Source organism: Chionomys nivalis, chromosome 17 (genome assembly GCF_950005125.1).
Source record: "Chionomys nivalis chromosome 17, mChiNiv1.1, whole genome shotgun sequence".
In the NCBI taxonomy this organism is placed as follows: Eukaryota; Metazoa; Chordata; class Mammalia; order Rodentia; family Cricetidae; genus Chionomys; species Chionomys nivalis.
Genome location: NC_080102.1, coordinates 58,997,470 through 59,020,754, shown reverse-complemented (window position 1 = coordinate 59,020,754; position 23,285 = coordinate 58,997,470). Strand labels below are relative to the sequence as shown.

The window sequence follows — 23,285 nt, the reverse complement described above, 5'->3', positions numbered from 1 at the left end:
TAGAGAGAAAAGACTCTGAGACAATTGTTAAATTCTCTAAGACCAAGGAAGACAACAGCTGAGGGCAGGGATTGGGGTGACCTCTGACTGCTCTTTAGGAAGGACAAGACACCCCATTTTCCCTAGCTTTGAGAAGTTCAGGGATTCTGGGCACGTAGCCCAGCCAGCATGGGTTCTAGTCTTGTCCCAGCATTCCCTAGCTGTGTGGCTTTTGTGCCAAAGACTGCAGGTAGGAACCAAGGGCAAGAACAGCCATGTTGAAAAGTGGAAGGAGCTCATGACACTGCCCAAGACTGTTGGCAGTGACTTACCTTCCATTTTCTCAAAGTTACAAAAATACAATGTAATAACATTTGTGGTAGGCCTGCCACAAAGCGGTGCCGACTCAACAATGGTGGGGTGAGCAGTTTGGGGTCCAGAGTCTGGGAGCTGGGCATGGAAGAGAAAGCTGCAGGTGGAAGAAGTGGGGGAATGAGGGGTGTCTGGCAGGCGGGGAGCTCTGAGGCCAGGCTTGCCTCAGGCTGGACTCCCCAGGCCCGCTCCTGCCCAGGGAAGGGAGTTCCCCATGGTGATTAGCGGGCAGGAAGATGGACTGTGGCCAGACATGCCATTGTGGTGAACACAACAGAGGGGTCTTTGATCTGCTATGGCCAAGCCCAGTTCTTGAAAGGGATAAAACTCAAGGTGAGTCCAGGCGAGCCAGAATCTAAAGACTCTTCGCTCCTGCCTTTGCTGCCCTTTGACACCAACTTCCACCATGACCCAGCGTTCCTCTGTGACCATCAAATCTGGGGGCACACGGAACTTCAGTGCCTCCTCAGCCAGCATGCTGCCTGGCTGCCGGCCCGGTTTCAGCTCTGTCTCCATGTCCCAGGGCGGGAAGAGTTTTGGAGGCAGCTTTGGGGGTGGTTTTGGGACAAGAAGCCTACACAGTTTTGGGGGTAACAAGAGAATCTCCATCAGTGGGGGCTACCGCTCCAGCCAGGCCAGCTTTGGAGGTGCTGCCTGTGGGTTAGGTGTCAGCGGCATAGGGTACAGAGTTGGGGGAGCCTATGGTGGGTATGGATTTGGAGGTGGGATGGCCCCTGGAGCTGGAGGCATCCATGAAGTGACTGTCAACCAGAGTCTTCTTACCCCCCTGCACCTGGAAATCGACCCATCTCTCCAGCGGGTTCGAAAGGAGGAGAAGGAGCAGATCAAGACCCTCAACAACAAGTTCGCCTCCTTCATAGACAAGGTGAGGGGCAAGCGGGGGCTCCACCACTGAAGCGACTGTCATCTGAACTCCTCGCTGTCTGGGTTTTCCTGAGGTCACCTGGGGCTTCCCAGGACCCATGCACCCGGAGCCTAGGCAGTCTGCTGATAGGGAATGAGCAGAAAGTACCTTCTCCATCAGCCTGAGAGCTCTCAGACCCACAACGAGGGCATTGCCACTCTGACAGTCAGCCATCACGGGCTCAGCTAGACGGTTTGGAGGGAAGGTGGTAAAAGAACAAACCAAGGCTAAGTGCGTGGAAGCGTGTTGGGTCCCTTTCCTTCTCCCACGTAACTAACTCTAGTGTCCTCCCAAGGCAGAGGTGTTTCCCTGGTGACACACCTTGGTGATAGCGAATGTCTAGGAAGAGGAGTAGACAGTGAAGGGCACTGAGATGACACGTGTGACTTCAGCCTGAGTCCCAACAGTCCTAGAGGTCCCCAACTCTGGGAGAGAGCCTCTCAGGGCACGACGCACCCTCTCATGCCTCAGCTGGGAAAGAGCGTAGTCACAGCCCTGGTCCACTCAGGCTGTATGGCAGGGAGGAAGGAGAATGTGAAGGACAGAGACGTCTAGCTCAGGCCCTGCTTTGGACTCCACTGAGGGGAGAGTTTCCTCTCCTCTCCAGCCCCCGTGTAGTGGAACAGATGGACTCTCAGGTTCCTTTGTGGCCTTGTTGCATTATGAATGCCTCGTTGTGGGAAGCAGATGGTTGGGTGGAGAGACCCAAGGAGGACGCTGCTCAGGCTTCCTAAAAGCCCTAAAGCTTTGCCACTTGTCATCCCACCTGGCCTGGGTTATCTCAGCAGGGGTGTGACTTCCGGGAGCCTGCTGAGAAGGTGAGATAGGTCCTGGGCTTTTCTTTGTTCTGGTTTGTCTAGAGGGGGTGTGGGAATAGTGGGTGGACCTGGGAAGGACTGGGGACCAGGGCATGCTCTCTTCCACAGTGGGAGACAGGGAAAGAAAGACACACTTGTTAAAGACCTCTAAAGTCAAGGAGGTATTGTTCTTCTATTTTTGGAGACTAAGTGGCCTTCCAGTTTCCTCCCAGGGGAAGGACTTCAGGTAGAAGGAAATCAGGATCAGATGGAGCTGAGTCTAGAAACCCAAACAACAGCTCAAGACTGCAAGGGACCCAACCAGCAGGCTCAAGGGAGGGAATTGCTCAAGAGCTGGTGAGAGGCATGGCTAGGACTGTGCCCAGGTTCCCTTAGAGTAGCTCCGGGGTGGCCCACACTAACATTTGTAAAGGGCACAGGCAGTGGAGTCCAAGTTCCAGATTTTGAGAAATCTTCCCAGAAGGGAAAAGGAATGATAGACTTACAGCCTCCCACAGCCTCCCACAGCCCCCCACAGCCTCCCACAGCCCCCACAGGCCCCCACAGCCTCCCACAGCCCCCCACAGCCTCCCACAGCCTCCCACAGCCCCCACAGGCCCCCACAGCCTCCCACAGCCTCCCACAGCCACCCACAGCCTCCCACAGCCACCCACAGCCTCCCACAGCCACCCACAGCCTCCCACAGCCCCCACAGGCCCCCACAGCCTCCCACAGCCTCCCACAGCCTCCCACAGCCACCCACAGCCACCCACAGCCTCCCACAGCCCCCCACAGGCCCCTACAGCCTCCCACAGCCTCCCACAGCCACCCACAGCCACCCACAGCCACCCACAGTCTCCCACAGCCCCCACAGCCTCCCACAGCCTCCCACAGCCACCCACAGCCACCCACAGCCTCCCACAGCCCCCCACAGCCTCCCACAGCCTCCCACAGCCTCCCAAAGGCCCCCACAGCCTCCCACAGCCTCCCACACTTGTAATAGGACTCAGTTTGGGCTCAGGCAGTCATAAAGTTCTTTTCCTAAGTTCCTGTCAACACAGTTAGTGCATCAGATGTTCCTGTCAACAAGGTTGGTGTATCAGATGACCTCCAGCTCCCCTGGACCTAGTACTTGCCCCCCAAGCCAATACTGACGTGGGTCTCTGCATCCAGGCCCCTTGCAGCTCAGGGGGAGCAATGGAAGCCACGACCTACACTAGTGGGGATATCCCACATCGCAGACCATGTGAGAGGCGGAAGCAAGGAAGCCCTCACAATCTCTGACCTTTGCGGGACAGGTGCGGTTCCTGGAACAACAGAACAAAGTTCTAGAGACCAAATGGAGCCTGCTGCAGGACCACAAAACCACCAGGACCAACTTGGAGCCCATGTTTGAAGCCTACATCGCTAACCTGAGGCGCCAGCTGGAGTGTCTGGGAGGAGAGCGGGGCAGGCTGGAGACAGAGCTGAAGAGCATGCAGGATGTGGTGGAGGACTTCAAGAACAAGTGAGTGAGCGCTCAGTCTAGCAGCTCCAGTGCCCTGCCCTGGGGCTCCGGGCGGGGGGGTGGTCAGGCAAAAGGAGAAGGGTGCACTGTTCTCCAAAACTGCCCATCTGACGGGAATGGGACACACATTTGGGGCATGAGATGGAATCAAATTGATACAGAAGTTTAAAAAAAAAATGAGCAGAGGTTTTGGTCCAGAATGTTCGGGTCTGAGGAAAGAAGGACATGAGGTTACCATATGAGTCCAAAGACTTGTCCAAATGTAACAGCCTTTAACTTCTGCTGATAGGAAACACAAGTGCTGAGATGGCCGTATACTTACTCTAGAGTTAAGAATTATAGTCAGACTCCATCTTCCCGTTTATTCAACTAAGTGTTCATTTATAGGGTTTGTGTTTCCACCCAGTCCTGTACAGGAGACTGGAGAAATAGAGAAGAGAGAGATTCTCCCAGGAATACACGTGGCTCCCCAATCATAGTGAATAATTCCATGAATCCCAGCTGGCTTCTGCAGGGAGCATGGGGTATCCCGATGCTGAGGCAGCCTGGGTGGGAATGGAAGGGAAGCCCCCTTCTCAGAGGATGCTGGGCAGGGAGTACTATAGCGTGCCATGGGTGCCAGAGCCAGTGCAGCCAAGTTGAAGAACGAGACAGCCGGGGCTGGGGAGGGAGGGGGTCTTACAGTCTGAAGATTCCACCTGTCAGGATACGATTCAGTGTGACTGAGACATCGAGGGATGTGGCAGCAGCCTAGGGTGGCAGGAGTCAGGCTAAAGAGGAGGAGGGGCGGGGGAGGGGCACATCACAGGACCGGGCATGGTTCTACTCTGGCACTTTCAGCCTGAGTTTTCTTTCGGCAGAAGCGGGGCTATTTGACTTGGGGTTCAGAGGCACATATGTATGAGGGAGCACACCACGGCGGGATGCTTTCCACGTGTGCCCTCCCGCCATAACCTTGAGCAGAAGGAAACGCAGGGTGTGCTCGAGGACTTCTCCCACCTCACTCCCAAGCCCTTCTCCCAACACCCACTCTTCTCCTCCTTTCTCAGGTACGAAGAGGAAATCCACAAACGCACAACGGCAGAGAATGAGTTTGTAGTACTCAAAAAAGTAAGCGGCAAAGGCGTTTTCACTGACTGCAGGTTCCTGGGGGAGGCAGAGCTTCCACTGAATCCTCGGTCTTCTTGGAGACATATTTGACCTTAAACACGAGGCCACTGAGGTCCTGGGGTGTTCAGTTTGTTGTACAGAGGTGATTAGAAGCAGGTCAGGATCCAGAACTCCCAACTCCAAGCTGTATAAGTCACTGCACCAGCCTCTCTCTGTGCACAGTGCAGTATAGGGTAAGGAGAAGCCAACTGGGCCTGCTCCTAAGCTCAGAATCCAGAATCCAGAGCCAGTCTTTGGGCAGGACTGTAGGAGGATCAGGCATTGGAAGTCTAGAGGTCTGGCTGTCTGGCTTTGAGACTGGCAGAGGGAAGGGAAAACACTAAGGATTAAACTGAAGGAAAAATGGAGTAGCAACAAGGAGAAGAAGGGAAAGGGGCGGAATGGGCAGAGGCATGAGGATGGGGGCCCATGCAGTCTTTGGGGAGAGTGCTGAAGAGCTCATAGGAAATGGGAGCCCCGTGACCCAGAATAGGGCATGCTTGCCCTTGCGCGTGGCACTACCTGAGGAGCAGCAGACCGGCGCTCCTGAAGGTCATACTATGTGGGCCTCCCCAGCCCTCTGGATCCACTCAACAGCATACGCAATCACATGGATTCCCAGGGAGCTGAAGCTGCTCCACTAGCTCCAGAGATAATCTCTAGAGGCTGCTAGTCGACCCAGGGAGGGCAGGACTCGGAATGACCTCATGTTCCGTGCACAGGATGTGGATGCTGCCTACATGAACAAGGTGGAGCTAGAGGCCAAGGTGGATGCCCTGATGGACGAGATCAACTTCCTGAGAGCTTTCTATGAGGCGGTGAGAGACGCTGGAACCCTATCCGGAGGGTTGGAGGCCGGGACCACCCTCACCCCACTACCCTACCCCACCCCGGCACACAACTGCCGTCTCCTTACTGACCTCCTTCCTATCCCCTCCTCATCCCACCGGTGGATTGTGATTCACGGGGCAGATCCTACTCTTTGAGGGGGAAAATGAGGTTCTTGGGAGTAGCAAAAAGTTTCCAAAAAACTCAACCTCGGCTAATTAAAATAATTAGAACATGTTAGAATAATGTGTTCTGTTGGGCAGACAGCATATCTGTCTGTCACCAAATTCAGGGGATTCCTGCAGAACTGAGTCCTATGGCTCACTCCCTAGCCCAGCCCAGCCCCACTGCTCTTCTTCCTGGAGCACCGAAAGTGATACAGCAGCAATCATGGAGCCTGCAGGTGCTTCCTCTCCAGGTGTGGCGACTGCCTGGAGCTCCAGGGTACTCTTCTGTGGGTTGTAGGGGCAGCACCACAGACTTAATCAAGACCCTCAGGTTTTGGCCTTTTTTGGAGCCCTTTCTGCTATTTCTAGCTAATCTTCATGCCCATCCTATGAGCATAGCCAGGACAGTAGGGAACAGGATGCACTCAGCAGTGCCTGGTCCCTTCTGACTCAAGCTTCTTGCCCAAGGCAACAACAGTCTATTGGGTATGAAGGACTGGGCCTCTTCAAAGAGTAAGCGATCACACTCTGACACTCCCTTAACAACGGGAGTGGCTTCTGGAGAATTCTAGCTGGAGTTACCTGCGCAGCACTCGGGTACACGTGTGCCAATGCTGAAGAGCAGCTGTAGACTCGGTGGTCTCCTAAATATTTAGAGCTGAGAGAGGAGCTGCACTCCACAGTGCAAGACCCTCCATGCCAGAACCTGTTCCAAGGGGTTGCCAACCCCAAAGCACGCGTATGCACTCATATACACATCTGCACACATGTGCACACACGCATGTGCATACATGAATGCCCTGTCTTATCTCTCCTCACAGGAACTGGCTCAGCTTCAGGCTCAGATCTCTGAGACCTCTGTGGTGCTGTCCATGGACAACAACCGCAGCCTGGACCTAAACAGCATCATTGCCGAAGTCAAGGCCCAGTATGAGGACATTGCCAACCGCAGTCGGGCAGAGGCTGAGTCCTGGTACCAGACCAAGGTGAGGCGCCAAGATGCAACCAATTAAACAGGCACAGAGATTGAAAGCTTTATGAGCAAATAAGATAGGAGTCTATCCTCTCCAGTGTCCCTGCCTAGTGGGGTCCAAAGTGTCTGAGTTCCATTGACAGCTTCATGTGTTCTGAACATTACCCAGGGTCAACACCATCAGGAGCAAGGGGAATAAATAGTCAGTCAGAGTTTCTTAGGCTCTGTATCAGAGAAATGAGTGTGGTCAGTTGCAATAACCATGCCAATCAGAGGGGGCGGTGTCAAGATGAAGGTCTAGTGCCTTCTAGATGAAGCCAGAGGATGCAAAAGAGAGAGCTGGTTGGGGCCAAGGCTCTGAGGACAGAGACTTGGTACGGACAACAGAATGACATTTCCCAATTTGGAATAGACACTCTGTTCTGGGAGTCAGGGAGACAGTACGCTCTGGTAGCATGACAAATGTGTGGAAGGAGGATCTCTATCAGAAAGTGTGTGTGTGTGTGTGTGTGTGTGAGAGAGAGAGAGAGAGAGAGAGAGAGAGAGAGAGAGAGAGAGGCTGATCTGAGAGAGTCAGATGCATGGAGTGAAGGGATAGGAAGAGAGAGGCCAGGAGCAGGAAAAGGGGAAACAGCATGGCCACAGCTGTCCAGCTGCTGCTACAGTGTGTGGATAAGGAGAGCAAGTTCGGAGCAAAAACTGATGCCACTGAGCAGACTCAATGGGCACAGTAAGACAACACAGGACCTTCTGAGCAGTGCCCTGAAGGTCTGGAGGGCCCAGGGGAGTTCCAGCCCTGACCCTCTGAGCAGTGCCCTGAAGGCCTGGAGGCCCTGGGGAGCTCTGGCCCTGACCCTCTGAGCAGTGCCCTGAAGGCCTGGAGGCCCTGGGGAACTCCAGCCCTGACCCTCTGAGCAGTGCCCTGAAGGCCTGGAGGCCCTGGGGAGCTCCAGCCCTCTCTCTTTGGGCCTGACTGTCCCTCACCTGAAAACTCTTCTCCAGTATGAGGAGCTGCAGCGGTCTGCCGGCCAGCATGGGGACGACCTCCGTACTACTAAGATGGAGATCTCTGAGCTGAATAGGGCCATGCAGAGGCTGCGTTCTGAGATTGACAACCTGAAGAAGCAGGTAGGACTGATATCGCAAAGACAATCCCATCCAAATTCCTGCATCCAGGAAGACTTGGGTCTGTGCTGTCCTAGTCAGGATTTCTATTGCTGTGATGAAACACCATGACAAAGCACCTTAGGGAAAGGGGTTTATTCAGCTTCTGCTTCCACATCATTAGGAAAGGAAGTCAAGACAGGAACTCAGGGTAGGAACCTGGAGGGAGGAACTGAGGCAAAGGCCACAGGGGAGCTGCTTACAGGCTTGCTCCACATCTCTTTCTCGGCCTGCTTTTTTGTAGAACCCAGGACCACCATTCACAATAGGCCGAGCCCTCCCCCCATCAATCACTAACTAAGAAAATGTTCTACAGCCAGATCTTACAGAGACATTCTCTCAACTGAGGTTCCCCCATTTCAGATAATTCTAGCTTGTGTTAAGTTGACATAAAACTATACAGCGCTTAGGGCTTGCCTCAGCTGGTGCAGAGAGAAGTCTGTCAGAGAAGGAGTGGAGAAGCACTGGCCTGAGACAGGCCCTTTCCCCTGGAGCACAACAAGGTCAAGCTGGTCTTGCTTTATATCCTTACCTACAACCCAGAGGAAGACCTCAGAAAGCCATTTTCTCATCCAGAGAACTCTGCACCATCCATGGGGACTGAGAACAATCTTACACCCAGACCCAGTGCTCTGACTTCCAGAGCACTGACACACTTCAGGGAACTTAACCTCCGTGAGCAGTGTCACAGGCTGCTTTTTCTCCCGTGGGCAGTGTGCCACTCTCCAGGCTTCCATCGCTGATGCCGAGCAACGTGGGGAGCTGGCACTCAAAGATGCCAAGCACAAGCTGGCAGAGCTGGAGGAGGCCCTGCAGCAGGCCAAGCAGGACATGGCGCGGCAGCTACGCGAGTACCAGGAGCTCATGAATGTCAAGCTTGCCCTGGACATCGAGATCGCCACCTACCGCAAGCTGCTGGAGGGCGAGGAGTGCAGGTGAGCTCCCACCACGGCCCAAACAGATGCTACCAGAACAGGATAGTATGCTACAGAGGCCACGTGGACCACTGACCGCCCTGCCCCTGCATAGAAGGGTCAAGGTCAGACACAGGTGGCATTCACTGTTCCTTCACAGGTTCCCTCCTACAGCTGCTTCTGGGCCTGGGCTACGGGCAAGGCTGTGAGACAAAGGCGACCACAAACTCCTAAGCAGGGGCATTGTGACTTGAGCCTTATAACACACGCAGTGCCCTTGGTGTCAGCCTTAGGAATGTCCCACACTTAAACCTCTCCATTCTACCTCATTGGCACAGGGTCTCACTTCCAGTTTTTATCTCTATTTCCCTCTGGGGTTCCCCTCCTGTATTTTTGCTAGATTCTAGAGCTCATGAGCTGGATGCCAGCCTTGTTAAATACAGGGCGGGCTCACAGCATGTGCTCAGCATTGATGGCTTCACGTGCAAGGGACTGGGAGCTCTCTAAGTCCTCAGCAATGACACACCCTCTCTTCCCACCTGCCACAGGCTCACTGGAGAAGGCGTTGGAGCCGTGAACATCTGTGAGTAAATGTCTTGGAGAGACAGAAGAGTGGCTGGGGAGGAGAGGCGGCATTGGGGCCCTAACATCGCTGAGATTTGGAAATGAACAACTGAGGCAAACATGTCATTAGCCCCTCTTCTTTTTTTTTTGCTTCTTTCCCTATTGGTGTTAAGAGTGCTTCACATTCTTTGTCCCTGGGAAAGGAGTCTGTGCACTATTTCTCATTCTGGGAAATTGTCCTCAAATGCTGCTGGGGACCCTTTACCCCTTGGTGGTTGTAATGTGGTCGCATGCCTAGCCTAGCCCTAGAGGATCCTGAATAGGACAGAACTACCCATGCGGTCAGGGTCCCCAGTTCTCAGCTACTCTGGCAAAAGCATGGAGCAGATTAAAGACCTAAACGTAGGATTGAAGCAAATTGTCTGAGAAAGTAAAGCAGACATCTCAACTTTGCCTGGACATCCAGGAGGAGACCAGAAGGGGTGGTCTCTTGTCTTCGGCAGACGTGACAGTCCTGAGTCATGGTCATGGGGATGAGAGCCCCTGGGCCTTAGCCAGGTCAGAAAAGCCAGGGCCTGTGGTCATTAGAGAAAACATCAGGAAAAGTCTCACAGGAAGAGCAGACTCCCAGAGGGAGGACGGGCCACAGCTTCAAGTGTCTGACAGGCTGGGAACACTGTCCCCTCATGGGCCTGAGTTCACTGCTGCCAAGGTATTGGAGACGACACTACCAGCTCCAGACATGAAGCTGAAGAGATTCCAATACTTGACAGGGAGACTCATCTAGGTGGCCTTTGGAGCCGTCCTGATAAAGTCCAAAATCCCCTTCCCAAATTTGAGGCCTTGTCTCCCATCTAGTGTGAGAGCCGTAACAAAGAAAGGGGCAAGGCATCCTAGGAGCCTACGACCTGTCCTCAGGCAGGAGTGACCTTGAGTGTGCTGCTTGGTGCTTTGCACCTCCATCTGCTCATCTCTGCACTGGAGGTCACGGCCATGGTGGCATCTCTTTGAGGGACCAGTACCATCACAACTGTGGGAGCTTCAAAAGTCACAGAATCCCTGGTGGAGCTCACCTTGCCTCCTGCAGCCTCCGGAGATAGCTCACCTGAGCTTTCTTGGATCAGAGAGGCAGCCTGGAGATGAGCGTGGGAGGGATGACTGACAGCTGACAATCTGACAATGTATCCTGTGGCTTCTTTTTTTTCAGCTGTGGTCTCTTCCTCCGGGGGCACAGGCTACAGCGGAGGTGGCGGCCTCTGCATGAGTGGCGGCAGTTACAGTAGAGGTGGCTACAGTAGCAGTGGCCACTGCTATGGTGGCGGTGGGAATGGCGGTTTTAGCTCCACCAGCGGTCGCAGTGTGAGTGGCAGCAGCTCAAGCATGCGGATCGTCTCCAAGACATCATCCAGCAAGACGAGTTACAGGAGCTAATGTGTTACCTGCCTTGCCACTGGCCCCAGCCCCCAGCTCCCAGCTAAGGCCTGATGCTTAGTTATGCTCACCATCCCCAGCGAGAGACACTGACACCAAGTGGCCTGTGAGTTTTAGGTCACCTTGTCCATCTTCTGCCTCCAAGTAGGCCTTCCAGGGATACCCCACCCATTGTTCATCTCAAAGTCCTCTTTTACCCACACTGACCCAACTGCTCTAGGTCAGGCCTTTGCCCCTAAGCAGTAGGGGTTGCAGAAGTCCTCCTCTGGTTGCAAGAAGTCCTCCTCAACCTGCTTGAGCTCTACAATCCCAAGGGGTTTTTCTTACTCAGTCCTCCATGAGAATTTGACCTTGGGGGCTCAGAGTCACCTTTCATTGTGTGCTTCCCAGCCTCTGAGGTGACTCTGAGTTGGGAGGATGTCCACCCCTCGTCCTGGCTTTCTAAGCACTCAGGGCAGAGCCAGACAGGAAGCTGGAGGAGAAAGGCGGATCTTTGCAGCTTTCTCTTGCTCCGGGGCACAGGGACACAGGTAGCAGAGGAGAAGTGTGGGACATAGGAAAGGAGCTGCGTGGAAGGTTTGGGAGCTGATCTTCACAGTGGCGTCATCTGAAGAATTGTGGGCCCTCAAATATCTGTTATGAGTTCAAGACCAAAATATTTCCCAAAGGCAATTAGGCTATCCGCTGCTGCACTGTATGTAAAGGAAGCTAACAGCTCTGGAGGAGCAGCCGCAACTCCTGAGCTGCTCACTGCTCTTCTGCGTGTCTTTTTCCTACTTCAATAAAACGCCTTTGAGCACCCTTCAGTGTACTTCTTCAGTGTACTGCACCTTACACCAAACAGCAACTCTGGGAACCGGTGATTCCCACACTACAACTATGAACCATCCTACGCTCTGCTCCTGAGCCCCGGAGTTCCAGGAGCTGAGCATGGTTACTGACACAGTGCGAGACCTGTGGCTTTGTGGCATCCACACAGCTCCAGCAAGCCCTGTCCTCATGGCTCAGCCCACTACCCATGCCCAGATCAGTTTGGCCTCTCGGTACCATCATCCCTCACACCATTTCCTGGGCCTTCCAGCAGGAAAAGTCCCCACCCGTGTCCGAACACCCCATCCCACGCTACCACTTGCCTTCTGACTGTCACCTGACCTCTAGTTACACCCCTCACTCTCAGACCCAAAGCTAAGAGGGCAGCTTGAAACAGCCCAATTAGATATGAATTCCTAAGGCCTGAGACAGTTTTACATTTCAGTCTGCTGATCTACAGGAGGCAAGAACACACAGCATGCTGGGTCAGGGCTCTGAAGCCAGGCTTCGTCCTCTGGAGCCAAGACCACGGGAAGGATAGAGAGAATGGGGTCCCATCCCAGACAGAGTGTGGGTCTAGAGGAAGGCACTGACACAACCCTCTGACAGTCTTCAGAGCATCTGGCCTGCCCCCACCTCAGGGAAGTCCCCTTCTCTCTCCTTTCCCAGAGGCTGAGCCACTGCATACGACATCCATAAGTGCCTGGTTGGCCCCTTTCATCAACTCCATAAACAAGGAAGAAGGACAAATAGAATTTTATGGGACTACCACCCCCCAGCTTTGACCACTGGGGCTCCTTCTTGCTCGTTGCTACCCTAATTATGCAATGTGTACCTAATAGCTGCCAATATCCCAAGCTCATAAACCTGATTTAGTAGTGATTAGGGGTTTGAACCAGTCCGGTCTCACAGCCCCCATCAGATAAAAGGGGAAAAGCTGAGCCACCGTTTGGCCAGTCCTGCCCCGTTCTCCTCTCCAGAGATCCGTCTCTGCCTCTCAAGCCATGTCATGCCGAAATTTCCAGTTGAGCTCCAGATGTGGCAACCGAAGTTTCAGCTCGTGCTCAGCCATCATGCCCCGGATGGTCACCCACTATGAAGTGAGCAAGGGTCCCTGCCGGCCTGGGGGTGCTGGGGGCCTCCGAGCCCTGGGCTGCCTTGGATCTCGGAGCCTATGCAATGTGGGTCTTGGGAGGCCACGTGTGGCCTCCAGATGCGGCATGCAGGGCTTTGGGTACCGAGCGGGAGCTGCCTGCGGACCTCCCATGTGCATCACCCCTGTCACCGTCAACGAGAGCCTGCTGGTCCCCCTGGAGCTGGAGATAGACCCCACGGTGCAGAGAGTGAAGAGGGATGAGAAGGAGCAGATCAAATGCCTCAATAACCGATTCGCATCCTTCATCAACAAGGTAGGGGCAGCAGGTTGGGGTGAGGCAAGCTGCTGCAGAGCGCATCCCAGAGACTGGCTGTTTGTCCATGGGTCTTTAGGCATTCCAATACTGCTTGTCATTGGAAATTCCTGCTTCTCAGTCCAGACCAGATTCACACTTGCAGCGTTCCTCCCGCCTCTATCTCCCAAGTACGTGGGATTACCTGCGTACATAACTACCTCCAATCTAAGCTGCCCCACCCCTCCGCTGGGGTGAAGCAAAAGTGAAGCAAAGCTCAGGCCACAAGTACCCAAGTCCTGCACTTGACGGCCCCAAACCAAAGCTTTGAAAAGCTACAAGGCAGAGTGACATGCTAAGAAGAATGTCACCTTGAGGAGTACTAAGCTGGCCTGTCTTCCCCTAGGCCACCTGGGTTTGCCCCCACACCCTAGGGAGTCAGGATGAACTCCAAGGGCTAGGCTGTTGTTCCTGGAGACCTCAAGGATTAGGGCAAACAAGCCTGAATCAAAGTCAGAAGCCCTAGGTCTACCCCACCCCCAAGAAAACATAGGCCAGGGATGGACCAAAGGGTAAAGTCAGTTGCTGCCAAGCCTGACACCCTGAGCTAGATTCCCAGAAGCAATATGTTGGAAGGAGAGAACTGACTGCCACAAATTGTCCAATGACTTCCGCGTGTATGCCGTGACATGTATATGCTCTCAAGTATCTACATGCATGGACGCGTGTGCGCGCGTGCACACATACACACACACACATGTAAATGAATAAAAGGATGAAAGGAACTGGTCCACTAACCCTGTTTTACTCTTTTTTGTTTTGATTTGGTTTTGGAGACAGGGTTTGTCTGTACCTGTTCTGGAACTTGCTCTGTAGATCAAGCCGGCCTCAAATGCACAGAGATCTTGTCTCTTCCTCCCCAGTGCTGGAATTAAAGGCGTGTGCCACCACCGCCTGGCCCTCTGTTTTTCTCTTAAAGCCTGTTAAGTTCTGGTTATAAACATGTCACAGAGGGAAGCCCCACCTGGGAGCCTCTGCAAGGTTACCAGCCTCTTGCTGATGTGACCACTGGTCCAGGGTAGAGCAGCAGCCCTTCCACAGCTACCTTAAGAGCCCTGATATGGGAAACTCCATACCAGAACTGCAGACCATGCCCTGTTTGCCCATGACTGCCCAGGGACCAGAGCAACTCACTCAGGGCTTCCTATCTTAATTCCAACCCACAAAGCTGGAAGAGGTGGCCCACAGCTGCCCACATTACTGGAACTCAGGCTTCCTTCAGATGCAGCCACATAAAGTGAAGCCGCAGAGACAGAAAAAGTCAGCAGTGCTAGGTCACAACCCTTGACCTGTGCCGAGGGACCTTGGACTCAGGCATTCGTGTGGGTGTGTTTACAGCAAGGAGAGGCTCACAGAGGAGGAGGTATAGTCCAGGTCATGCAGCTGCCAAATGGCCAGCGAGAGCTGCATGTGGGCTGCGCAGGCCTGTGAGACAGCACTCTTTCCACACCATCATGGACCACCAAGGGGAAGGCGAGAGTCCCCTAAGGTCCCTAAGATAAAGGAGACAGAAAGTCAGCTCCCTTAGGTGTCAGTCTCTGCAGAGTCCCGGTGATTACAGAGCATGGTCTCCAGGTCTTTTCCTCATGGTGACACCCATTCTTGGGGCAGGTGCGCTTCCTGGAGCAGAAGAACAAGCTGCTGGAGACCAAGTGGAACTTTATGCAGCAGCAGAGGAGCTGCCAAAGCAACATGGAACCACTGTTTGAGGGCTACATCTGTGCCCTGAGACGACAGCTGGACTGTGTGTCCGGGGACCATGGGAGACTGGAGACTGAGCTCTGCAGCCTCCAGGATGCGCTGGAGGGTTACAAGAAAAAGTAAGTGGTCGCTGCCTCCCCCTAGAAAGGGACTAGAGCAAGCTGCAGAAACAGCTCAGACTTCAGTTTCCCCATCTGCAAAACAGGAAGCTCGGCAACAGAACAATTAAGTAGCACAGAGCAGCCGGATTATTACCCACAGCGGAGCCCCTGTGTGTGTCTGTGCTCCATCTTTCTTCCCTCCCTCCGCCCAGCTTAAACGGGGATCGCCTGCCACTTATGGAACTTAGGTCTCTGCAGCTGCATTTCTTTCGACATTCTGTTCGCCAATCCCCTGCAGACTGAGAACTAGCCATCCCTGGGGCCCTTTCCTCCAGGATTTTGTGGCTTCTCTTCCCTTCATTTGACAGACCTCTTCTCAGGATTTCCCCGACTCCCACCCAGCCATCAAAGCTCATGTTTTCTCTCTCCTGACTTCTGACTTCCCTGTCCTCCCTAGAGAACTGTGGGTTTCTGTTGGCTGTCCCATCCCATCCACTCTCCACAGGACAGACTCTGAGCCTCCCTCTCAGTGTGTAGTACGTGGCTGGTGTTAAGGAATAGGCTGGCAGGCAAGGAAAACACCAGCTGGTAGGAGGACCAAAGAACTTCTCCCCTGGAAGGTTATGGGTGGGTCTGCCCAGAGCCTCATGGGAATGTATGGGGCTTGGAATAGGAGGAAGTGTTCCCACTGAGGAGAAATGGTACAAGAAATCTAGACAAGGGATTTGCCAATGGGGTGGAGCCGGGACTGTTAAGTGTGAACCATGGGCCTTCCTGGTGACAGGAACTGTGCTGGGAAGTGATGCCAACCCCTACCTCACAGCACTGGCAACCTTTACACTCAGTTTGCATGGGTACCATGAAGACTATCGGAAGAGAGAAGGAATGGGGGCAGGGGCGTAGGAAGCATCTGGAGGAGGTACCATTAGACCATGACCTTGATGGATAAGTTTTCTTTCAGTAGGCTCCTTCTTCTAAAAGAGACCTAAAGCCTGGTACCAGCACTCAGGAGACTAAGGCAGGAGGATCGTGAGTTCTAGGCCAGCCTGAGTTTAAGGGTTACAGAGTAACACTGTCTCAAAAAAAATCTTTTAATTAATTAAAATAGAAGCCAGAGTGACTATAAAAACTGAAGAGAAGGAGGAGCAGGTGACAGACAGGTGGTTGTGGGAGTGGGCAGAAACCGGGCATAGAGGGGCAAAGCCTTTTTGAGAAGTACATGACCAGGCAAGCTTAGGCTGGTTTGCAGCTCAAAATGAGATTTTGGGGTTTTAAATATGAGGTCCTTCTGGCACCCCAACCTCAACGGCAAACTTATACAACACTTGTCCTAGCCAGTGCTTTGTCATGAGATACCACTGGTGTCACCAACTCACAAGGGCCCTTTGAGGCAGGCCTGGGTTACCCTGTTCTACTGGGGATACCCACGTGAACAATCAGGCCCACAGAAGTCATCATCCGCCCAGTTTGACTATGTCTAGTGAGACTGCGTGAGGATTCGAACTTGGGCAGTAGCTCCAGAGCTCCTTGTGGAAGCTGGGCAGAGCTCCACTGGACCAAAGAGAGATGGGCGTCAGGAACACAGGGACATCTCCACGTACTGACACTGTTCATCAGTCACTAGCCACTGAACCCCAGCTTCCTTTCCCTCTGCCTTGGGTACAGTGTGTGGGCCGAGGAGCCCCCAGGGAATGAAGGGTGCACCTAAGCTGTTTCTGTGCTCTGGTAAGTAGGTAATTGCTACCTCTATCACTGGGCTTCAGGTGGGGGCCAGACTTACCCTGCAGGCAAGGAAGAGGCACAGGGTCAGCTGGGAATCTCCCTGGAATAACAGCTACCTCGGAGCAGCTTGAGGAAGATGATGTGCCAGTGGTGTGACCTTTCTCCCGTTCCAAAGGAAATGATTAGATAAGGGGAATTATTCCACAGCAAGAGAGTGAGGGAGCCTTGAGGACCCCAGGGGGTCAGCCATCACAGATGCAGGCGGCAGTGGGAAAGGTAGACTGACAGGTGACTATGGGGTGCTCCGGTGACAAGTGTCTGTCTCCAGAGAGACACAGGCACAGCCAGAGCCCTCACCCCCTCAGAGGCCTTACCAAAGCAATGCCCCCCTCTTATAGGTACGAAGAGGAACTGTCGCTGCGCCCCTGTGCTGAGAATGAGTTTGTCACCTTGAAGAAGGTGAGGTGGTGCTTAGGGGAGCAAAGGTCCTGGATACCAGCCCTAGATGGTGTCCACCATGCCCCGAGCCCTCCACCACAAATAAGTTCCTCCCCTTGGTCTCTCGTGCTGACCCTGCTGACCGCGGGAAGGGAGAGAGCCTGACACCCCAATCAGCTCCACCTGCATAGAAATAGGGACTGACCTGGTCACCACACATCCTCCCCCAGTTCACATGGGTCAAAACTGGGGAACGTCAGGGCATCCGCCTGCACAAGCAACCGCCTGCCCACGTGGCTAATGCCAAGTAAAAAGACAAACACTGATTCAAACCCAGGCAGAGAGCCAACTGCCCAGCTCCTCCACTGGGAACTCAGCATCCAGACCCCTCTGCAGTGGAGCTCCGGGGAGCCCTTGGCCCTGCTCCTGCCACACCCACCCCCATGCAGCCCTGCCCAGCATAGCAACAGGGATTGATCAGGTTTCCACACATCCTCCCTGGGGGTCAGGCCCAGGCCTTTCCTCCTACCCTTGGCCCCATCTTCCTTTGCCTCCACCTGGGTCAGAGAAGAGCCCTGGGCCCAAAGCTACCCCTGTCATAAACTTGCCTAGGGGCCGCTTGGCTGGTGTTGGGCATGACTGTGCACACACTGACCCAGGTCACGGCTCTTCCACTGTGTTACAGGATGTGGACACGGCCTTCCTGGTAAAGGCTGACCTGGAAACCAACTTGGAGGCTCTCGAACACGAGATTGAGTTCCTGAAAGCCCTGTTTGAGGAGGTACTGTCTGTCACTCGGTCTTCTGGCCAGTTCCAGAGGGACCCAGTAGGTGTGAGTGCCAAGGCAAGTTCTAAAGGGACATCTCACGAACTCAGGGACTGAGACTCCTCAAAGTCATATTATCTATATCGGTGGTTGTCAGTTTGCCCCTGGAGAAATTCTGGGTTGCCACAGGGACAAAGAACAAGGAGCAGACAGGGAACTGTGGGCCAGGAAGAAAAGTTATAAGTCTCAGGAGACCCAAGCAGGCTCCTGTCATAGCTGGACCCGCAGTGTTCATTCCGGCCTGGCCTCCTCAGGAGATCAGCTTGCTGCAGTCCCAGATCTCTGAGACCTCAGTCATCGTGAAGATGGACAACAGCCGAGACCTGGACGTGGACGGCATCATAGCTGAGATCAAGGCCCAGTACGATGACATCGCCAGTCGCAGCAAAGCAGAGGCAGAGGCTTGGTACCAATGCCGGGTGAGGCTGGGTGCAGAGGGGGCAGGGCTGGGGAGAGGCATCAGAGCAGAGGAGGAGGCCAAAGCAGGGAACGGGGAGAAACAGAAGAGAGGGTCCCAGTGCTCTGTGCCCCAAGAATAACTAAAGATTTAACAAGTCTGGGCCACTCCACAGCACCAAGGAACCCCATAGACACAAGCTCTGTTTCTGCCAGGTCAGGTGTTTGCAGAGCAGAGGGACCCCACAGACAGGCCAGCCCTGTCACTAGGGTGCCAGGTCCTCAACTCTGTCTGTATGTAGACTCTAGAGTGGCCCTCTTAGCAGCATGCAATCAGTATAATTGGTGTTGATGGCAGAGAAGGTCCCGAGCTTCGAGCTTCGCAGTGTAGGCGGAGGCCGCTGGCCTGGGTGTTACTGGTGGTACAGAAATGGTGATTAAGAGTGTCCCAGACTCAGTAATTAGGGGCTCCTGGGCAGCTGGATTTACAGTCCTGTCATCTCGTCCTCAATGCTCATCTGTAATACAGCCCATCTCAGCAACTGCACAGAGTGCTTCTCATGGGCCGAGCACAGAGCTGCAGATACAGCAGGGACTGGGGTGGTGGCCCTCAGGCCTGCCTTCCTATCGTTTTCCTTCTTAGAGGCAGGGTCAAGGGCCAGCAATAAACAGGACAGAGCACCAGAGTGTCTGTCAGGTGGTGACACACAACATAGCCATGAGTGGGTAGGGAGGATGACACACAGGGGGTCTGTGGAATGTAGCTTTAAATACCATAGTGGGGGAAGAGGTGACACCAGGCTGTCCCTGTCTGAAGGAATCTAAGGTCCTGTTGGGAAAGACTGGACCAGCAACAGCCAGCCCCGTGGGAACACTCAGTAGTTTCCAAGGACAAACAGCTGTCGAAAGGGGCAGGAGATGGCATCTGGAAAAGCAGGAGCGTGGATATCTGACCTGTTCTCAGAGGACACGTGATGCCCAGAAGCAGAAGGCAGGAGAAGGGCAGATAACTTAAAAGAATTTGTTTTACCTTAAATCTGATTTCTGGTTTTTGTTGTTGTTGTTGTTATTGTGGTTCATTTGCTTGCTTGTTTGTTGTTAGCCAAAGCAAGACACAACATTTTATTTTGACTGTTCAACTCTAGGTTGAACATACAATCCTTTCAACGTCCAGAGGGACATGGAAAATGGAAATAGCCTTCAGGAAACCTCAGGCTCTGGGGCAGAGGAAAAGGGACCAGATACAAAAGAAGGGATCTGGGAGCTTAAGGGACAGAGACTTGGGGCAGCATGACTTTGGAATAAGAAGTGGCCCCAACACTGGTGAGAGAATCAGAAAAGGAATGGAAAGCAAGATGGGTATGGGATACCTGTGGGCATGGAGTAGAAGCTGGGGATAGTGAGGAAGGGACCAAGAGACGCCACAGCGAGGGCCTGGGGTCTCACCTCTCTGTCCCAGCAGTATGAGGAGCTGAGACTGACAGCTGGGAACCACTGTGACAACCTGCGCAACCGCAAGAACGAGATCCTAGAGATGAACAAGCTGATCCAGCGGCTGCAGCAGGACATTGAAACAGTCAAAGGCCAGGTGACCCGAACCCTGAGGCTGGGAGAAGCCTCTAGAGGCCCCCTTGCCTGCTGGGCTCTGCAGGGCGGGACAAACATTGCTTATGGGCAGGGCTGAAGAGAGACAAACCCAAGTCACCTTGTTTCACAGGAGGTGAGCCCTTCTCAACAACTGCCTACCCACAGCCCGGGCAGACCACAGAGTCGGCTGGCCTGCTGTCAGCAGTAGCGTGGAAATAGATTTCAAACCCAGGCTCTAGCCCTGGGATCCTAACCTCCAACATGACTAAGGTGTTCATAAAATTAGAGCTACTCAGTTCTCCTAGGCTAGTGAAAAACAGCCAGGCACTAAAATCTCTAGCCACAACCCCACCCCTACACACCCCTAGCTGCAAGAAATCCCAGATCTCCCCAGAGGGAGAGCCTTTTTCCCAGGACGGGCCAGGTTTACAATCCTAGGGCCTGCAGTTGTAGCCCATCTAAGGCCAGTGACACCTTCCTGTGCCCTCTCCCCAGCGCTGCAAACTTGAGGGAGCCATTGCCCAGGCAGAGCAGCAGGGAGAGGCCGCCCTCAGTGATGCCAAGTGCAAGCTGGCAGGGTTGGAGGAGGCCCTACAGAAGGCCAAGCAGGACATGGCCTGCCTGCTCAAGGAGTACCAGGAGGTGATGAACTCCAAGCTGGGCCTGGACATCGAGATCGCCACCTACAGGCGCCTGCTGGAGGGCGAGGAGCACAGGTGAGCTGAGGGGAGGGAAGGAGGGGCATCAGGGTGGTTGTTATCCTGCCTCCCCAGGGTGGTTGCTGCTGTTGCCATCCCACAATCTAGGAAAACAAAGCAGGGACGGCCATTGCACCTCCTCAACACGGTGGGGGACAAACGAAGCGGAGCATTCTCTTTGAGGCAATGCCTGACTTCTTTCCTTTGTTCTCTAGGCTGTGTGAAGGTGTTGGGCCCGTGAACATATGTAAGTAACTGAGTCATACAACCTGGATTCTGGGTCTCCGTATTTGATTAAGTGAGGTAGAAGCCCATCACTTCCACCCTGCCCTCTGGAGCCTCTCACATCCCCACAGGAAGAGCTTGCTTGTCATGTATCCTGGGCAAGTGGAGAAAAACCCAGCCCAGGTCACCACCTCCATGAGAGGACGCTTTGCTGAAGGGTTAGCCTCAGGGTCAGCGAGAGAGGCACAAGGAGCCAGGAGAGTCTGAGAGGGGAATCAGGCGTTAGGCCTGGCTCCAACAGACTCCAGGGAAAGAAGTGTGAATGGATGGGGGACTTCAAGCCCTGAATGTGATCCGATCTGGAGACAGGGAAGTCAGCTGCTGAAATGGCTGTCCTTGGAGGAGATAGCAAGGCTGGGATGATTGAAGTTCTGACTGGATAGTCCAGGGTGGACCCTGAGCATGCCTTCCTGTCCCCACAGCGGTCAGCAGCTCCAAGGGTGCCGTTCTCTATGAGCCATGTGTGGTGGGCACACCCATGCTGAGGACTGAATACAGCACAGGGACCATGGGTGTCCTCAGGAGCAATGGCGGCTGCAGCGTGGTGGGCACCGGCGAACTCTACATCCCCTGTGAACCCCAAGGGATCATGGGCTGCGGAAGTGGGCGGAACTCCAGCACGAAGATGGGGGCAGGTAGCAACTCATGCGGTCGTTAGTGTTAGCACTGCCTCGGTCTGTAAACCCTGGACATCACACATCCACAGGGCTGAAGACTAGAATCTCCCAAATCCTCCCCTCCCACACCAACTTCACATTGCCCTGGAATAGTTCTGGGAGCTGAACCACGCTCACCTCCACTCTAATCTTCAAAGCTACATTTCAGATATCTGGGTGCAGACCCCAAGCTGGACCCAGCACTTGTGGGGAGCAGTGAGAGGCTGCACAGCCCCCTCCCATCACCTGAAGTTGCAATGGTCAAGAGAACGACAATAGTCTAACCACTTCTCCCCCAGGTGAGATGGCTCCTTGGGCACATCACAGCTTATTCTGTAGAAGGCTCCCGGCTACTTTCCTCACACAGGCAGCCCTACCCTGCCCACCCCTACCCAAACCTTCCTATCTTCCTTCTCTCCAGCTCTCAAAGAACTAAAAAAATTTAACTTACAGCACCCACCTGAACCATGCACTATTATAAAAGAAAATCAAAAGGAGATTCCCCAAATCCTATTCTGAATTCCAAAACCAAGGTCCAGAATTAGAGTTCCTGGGCCACTGGACACCGCTGGTGTCTTCCCAGTGCTGAGGCTCAAGAATGACCTTTGGGTAGTATGTTGGACTCAAACTGAAAAATATGTGTAGCTCTCATTGGCAGTTGATGGCGAGACATGCTCAGAACAAGGCTGACAGCATGTGCATAGACGCTGCTCAGACAGTGAAGAGCTAATCTTGGCTAAGGACCCAAGCCCCAGCCCTGTCCACCTCTGTACATAGCCACTGCTTCGGGCCCCCTCTCATTTAGTAGCTCTAGTTTTGGACCTTGAGTCAATAGGAATCTGGTTCACCCATACGGTGCCATGTAGCTGCCCCAGTCATTTGGTGACTTGTTCAGGGTCTGAGAGAGAGAAGGTGCCAGACTGGCCTACAAAGCCTGCCCACCTGGAGTTCAATCTTTGAGGACTCTCTGAGCTGACTGTTCCCAATAAACTGCCTCTGTTCACACACTAGGAATCAAAATGTCTCCTGCTTGGTATGGGTTATGATACGGCTGAGGGGACTCACGAGCAGCCTTCAAGAATTGCAGTTTAGGAACGAAACAAATGTATTACACTCGTAGGAAAACCCTGCATACAAGATATGCAAGTGCCCTGCGGAATAAATATGACACCATGCAATTCATACCGAAAACCTGTACCTCACACACTTGCAAGACCCTCTCCATGTTACAAGACCCCGTATACAAGATACGATACGGAAGTGCCCTGCAGAATAAATATGACACCATGTAATTCATACCGAAAACCTGTACATCACACAAGACCCTCTCCATGTTACGAGCAACACACGCAATGCACATAGGCCCCCCCCATTTCATAGATCCACAACACAATCTAGGGGAGACCCTCAGGGGCCCATCGTGTCAAGCTTAGCATCTCCCAAGCCCTTTCCATTATCTTGGCAGCTCCCACCTGGGGAAAGCTTTGGGAATGAGTGACAGCTGCCCTGGGGGAGGATCAGGACTCTTCCTCACTTCTCCTCCTTTAGAGAAGCTCAGGACCTGGAAACCAGCCTGGATGACTGGATGCTAGCAGTTCCATGCTCCATGAGTCCCTAGTACTCTTCCCTGCTGCCCGTGCTGATCCGAGTTCACCCCCTCCTCAGGAGCTTTCTGTCCCTGTGTCATTCTTGCCTCCTTCCCACACCCACACACCCTGTCCTGTGTAGAGCTGTAAGCTAGAAGACCATGTTACTGGGGTGATGAAGAGGCCCTGTTAGCCCCTAAGAACTCTGGGCCAAACTATAGAGCCCTAAATAATGTCAAGCTAGCGACTATGCTGCAAGTC

At 53.7% G+C, this 23,285-nt stretch overlaps 2 protein-coding genes across 2 annotated transcripts; both read left to right on the top strand.

The window, feature by feature from the left end:
* The first annotated feature begins 757 nt into the window (after window positions 1-757).
* On the top strand, window positions 758-10,770 carry LOC130888383 (keratin, type II cytoskeletal cochleal-like). The gene is made up of 9 exons (XM_057791290.1): window positions 758-1,237; window positions 3,372-3,580; window positions 4,630-4,690; window positions 5,452-5,547; window positions 6,546-6,710; window positions 7,700-7,825; window positions 8,576-8,796; window positions 9,324-9,358; window positions 10,547-10,770. The coding sequence occupies exons 1-9, from the start codon at window positions 758-760 to the stop codon at window positions 10,768-10,770; spliced, it is 1,617 nt and encodes a 538-aa protein (XP_057647273.1).
* A 1,814-nt stretch (window positions 10,771-12,584) lies between these two features.
* Krt82 (keratin 82) lies at window positions 12,585-21,440 on the top strand. Its single transcript, XM_057791446.1, has 9 exons — window positions 12,585-12,989; window positions 14,640-14,848; window positions 16,951-17,011; window positions 17,676-17,771; window positions 18,071-18,235; window positions 19,675-19,800; window positions 20,295-20,515; window positions 20,713-20,744; window positions 21,205-21,440. The coding sequence occupies exons 1-9, from the start codon at window positions 12,585-12,587 to the stop codon at window positions 21,438-21,440; spliced, it is 1,551 nt and encodes a 516-aa protein (XP_057647429.1).
* Window positions 21,441-23,285: the final 1,845 nt, after the last annotated feature.

Coding starts and splice junctions, on each gene's coding strand:
- Krt82 (XM_057791446.1), top strand. CDS start 12,585: ATGTCATGCCGAAATTTCCAGTTGAGCTCCAGATGTGGCAACCGAAGT. Junction 18,236..19,674: donor AGGCTTGGTACCAATGCCGG/GTGAGGCTGGGT, acceptor CTGTCCCAGCAG/TATGAGGAGCTGAGACTGAC. Junction 19,801..20,294: donor TTGAAACAGTCAAAGGCCAG/GTGACCCGAACC, acceptor CCCTCTCCCCAG/CGCTGCAAACTTGAGGGAGC.
- LOC130888383 (XM_057791290.1), top strand. CDS start 758: ATGACCCAGCGTTCCTCTGTGACCATCAAATCTGGGGGCACACGGAAC. Junction 3,581..4,629: donor GTGGAGGACTTCAAGAACAA/GTGAGTGAGCGC, acceptor CTCCTTTCTCAG/GTACGAAGAGGAAATCCACA. Junction 8,797..9,323: donor CTGGAGGGCGAGGAGTGCAG/GTGAGCTCCCAC, acceptor CACCTGCCACAG/GCTCACTGGAGAAGGCGTTG.